Raw genomic sequence first — 3,684 nt, forward strand, 5'->3', positions numbered from 1 at the left:
AAAAAAAACTTGTTTCATCTCTGTATAACATACAGTTGTACCATCAGGCTTCTTCGAGCTAGATAAATCTTTTTATAGATAGCATTTTGAAGTGATAACTAATTAAAATTCAATACTCATACTGGAGAGTAAAATGGTTGTTCAGTCAGTTTTAAGACCTATATTTCCCCCAGGATGGCAATTCCTTCAGTCAATTCCAGAACTGGTCCAAAAATGAGCATTTTGTCAACATGTACTCACTCTTATTGTTCTAACCAAGTATTATTTTCCCCAAAAACATAAAAGTAGTCCACATGAGCTATGTTCAAGGTCTTTACAAGTCATACAGTTGTTTTGCTTATAGAATAGACCAAAATGTAAGCCTTTATTCAATGATAATCTTCCCTTACAAATCTCTCAAATCTCAATCATTCTTATTTTCAATTAGAAGAAAATGTCATCCTTAGAGGAATGTTTGTCTTCATGAAGCCCAACGGCATTGGCTCTCATGTCACATGAACAATCCTGCCACAAACAAAACACAACTGAGATTTGAGAGTTTTCACACAAGGAATAGCCTATATGAGTGAACAACTTTTGTGGTTTGGCAGTGAAAAACATCCACTTTTCTTGAATGGAAAACAAAAGCTAGGATATTAATTTTTTTAGAAGAAAAGATAAAATAGAGTTAAAATCATATTTTGGTTCAAAAGAGTGAGTTTCATTTCAAAATTATATATTCCTGTAGTACAAATGTTTTTTTGAAACATTCTTGTTGTCCCACACATGTGTCTGCGAGTGAAAGTGACTTGACTGTACTTTTACATTTCTAACAAAAACTGTACAATGTCTAGTCTTCAAAGTTGATAGTATAGTACTGTTAAAAAGATGCGAAGGAATTGTGAAATACTTTAGATTAACAATGAAATATGTGTCTGGACATTTGTGAACAGAGCATTTGCATTCAACATGACATAATCTCACTGTATGAGCTACTATATTCCTGTACACAGATTGTTTCTATGAGCCTGTCTGCCAAGACACTGGTGATAAAGATTCTTGTCATATAAAAAGGAAGCGAGAGTGCAAAACTAGCAATTACAGCAAACAAAACATTCACATAACTTTATCACCCTGTAGTGAGAATGTACAACTGCTTGAGGTTTAGGCAAGAAGAGCTGGATTGTTTGGATTAGAGGGAGGTAAGCATTTGGTTGGATGTGCACAGATTAAAGGTGCTGTAAGCAATGTTAGCCATTCTGAAACTTCTGTAAAAACAATCTCTAAATTAGACTTGCACACACTTTCTATAACCCTTACCATTGTATTCAGAGATTAGCAGGAAAACAGTAGCACATCTCATTGTTGCAAAGCTAAATGCTAACAAAATAGTATCCTTGCATGACGAACCAACTGTCAACTGCTTATGAAACTTAATATGGTTAATAGTTTAAGTTAAATTATTCAAGTCTCAACTGCCACACATTTTTAAGACACCTGCTTCCTATTCACTGGCTGCCCTATGAATGCACAAAATGACTGACAGGCAGAAAATGCTTAAATGGCTAAACAAAGAATCTGACCGTAGTCAATTATTTGGAGTTTACAGAATTTACGGCTGCCACAGAGACAGATGTGATGGTTACTGATGGAACACTAATTCAGTGAGATATCTTAAGTAAGAGTGTAATTATAATAAACAAAAGAGCTTACTGCACATTTAATAGGAACTTATTCAGAAATGCACATGGATGACGTCCTAAGATTTTTAGTTAAGTGGTAGATCTAAAAGGAGAAAAGCTTTTGGTGGTATGTACAAGTGATGCTATACTCTTGAGTTTCGAGCATCTCATGACATCTTAAAATCTCCTGTGACATCATGTTTCTTCCCTTTAAATTTTGCTTTGTGAATTCCACCCACTAGTACATTCACCCTTTTAAGACCATTCGGTTAATTGTGAAAACATTCATCCTATGACCTCATATCTCTGTAGCTACAATTTTTTCAAAGTTCAGTTCAGAGTTATGGCTGTCCATGTCCATCTCTGTCCGACTGTCCATCTCAGCCGTTAGCTCCCTCAGAATCTTCTCCAGGTCCTTGTTCTTTCTGTACATCTGTAGGTAATTATACTGCAACTGCTTTTGGTATCTGATTACTTTGTCTTTCTCTTTATTCCACGTTTGTCTCTCCTGCTGGAAGCTATTCATCATCTTATGTTTCTTTTGCTTCTCTTCCTTCAGTTCCCCTCTCAGCCTCTCTACCTCCTTCTGTAGGGCATCCAAGTCAGCAGTCCCTCCATTATGATTCAGTGTTTTACTGGCACTTGTTCCATCCTGGGCTTTCGATTTGGCTTGACCAGTCCCAAAGGCCTCCATCCGGGCTTGGCTTATCTGCAGTTGCAGCTGTTGCTCCTCAACTTTGGCTCTCATGGTCATTAGCTGTTGTTGCTCCTCTTTGGTCATTGCTAAGTCCTGCTTCATGCCCTTGATGTCCGTTTCCAGCATGTTCACCTTCTCCCTGAGGAGGTCAGCTTCATTCTTCTTTCTTTGAAACTCATTTTTAGATACCTTTTTTAAAAAGAGATATCATAGTCAGGCAAATGTGATGGTACAGCATGCAATAGCAACTGTAAGTTAATCTAATACTGACCTCAACCTCAGCGCTCCGCTGGTGAAGTGCTTCCTCGTACTCCTTGATCTTCTTTTCCAGTTCTTCCAGCTTGCATCTAGACTCCTTCAGAGAGGATTTGAGACCGACAATCTCACTGAGTTTGTTTCCAACATCGGCCTGGGAGTCCCTAAGTTGCTGCTTTAGCAGAGAAATCTCACCTGACTTCTGGCACACCTACAAATATAACAAAAAATGATGGATGTGAATGTGTTTTTGTAACAATTTTAATATTTTTCCCTTATTATCCCAACTGTTCAGCTTTTAAATGGACCTCTTTATCAAACAGAGAGCGCATTAGATTTTCATTGTATCCACATTTGTCATTACACAACGATAACATTTTATAGACTGACCTCCCACTGAGTCTCTTCTAGAGTGGGTACTAGGTTTTTCTGGCTCTCATAGATTCGGAGATGACTTTCTGCAGTGTCCCGGTCACGATTAAGCTGGTCCACCTCCTCCTGTAGACGTTCCTTGTCCTGTTGAAGTTGTATCACCTGAAGCTGCAATAAATGTTGGGCTCTCAAAGCCCTCTGAGACACCTGCAGGTTACACAAACCATCATTAAGATCTGCCTGGATAAAGGTGAATAGTGTACTTAGTTGACCATCAATGTAAGATAAAGTACTCATTGGTTCTGGAGTCACACTAAACTTTATATATTCACATTCCCTTCAAGCCTGTGAATATTGTAAGCAACTTACTTGACGGAGTTTTGTAGAACAGCGTTGTTTCAACCCCTCCATCTCCTCAGCACAGTACCGTTGCTTCTCCTCAAATAAATGACATGTGTCTGACTCCTTCTCATCAAGGCTCGTTTGTAACTCCACCAGCTCGGTTTCACGTTCTAGAAGTTTCTGCTCTAGCTGCTGTATCAGTGATTCATCCATCGAAATTGGTGATCGGACACAGCCCCCTGAAGATGATGGTTTTGTCGGGCTTTGCTCTGAAATTGTAAATCTATGTTCCAGAAGCAGTTCTTGGTTTCCAGAGAAATCCATCTTTGGCTCGGTGGATGAAACAGTCAGTGCTGC

General features: G+C 38.6%; 1 protein-coding gene across 1 annotated transcript; it reads right to left on the reverse strand.

Moving 5' to 3' along the window:
- Positions 1-6: 6 nt before the first annotated feature.
- On the reverse strand, positions 7-3,681 carry LOC107550927 (leucine zipper putative tumor suppressor 2 homolog; the record flags this gene model as incomplete). The annotated part of the gene is made up of 4 exons (XM_016232376.1): positions 7-2,547; positions 2,630-2,824; positions 3,004-3,192; positions 3,355-3,681. Coding segments are annotated over 4 exons (1,299 nt in total), but the record flags the coding sequence as incomplete, so codon positions are not given.
- Between the last annotated feature and the right edge of the window lie 3 nt (positions 3,682-3,684).

The sequence above is a fragment of the Sinocyclocheilus grahami genome, unplaced genomic scaffold (genome assembly GCF_001515645.1).
Source record: "Sinocyclocheilus grahami isolate Dianchi unplaced genomic scaffold, SAMN03320097.WGS_v1.1 scaffold410.1, whole genome shotgun sequence".
NCBI classification, from domain to species: domain Eukaryota; kingdom Metazoa; phylum Chordata; class Actinopteri; order Cypriniformes; family Cyprinidae; genus Sinocyclocheilus; species Sinocyclocheilus grahami.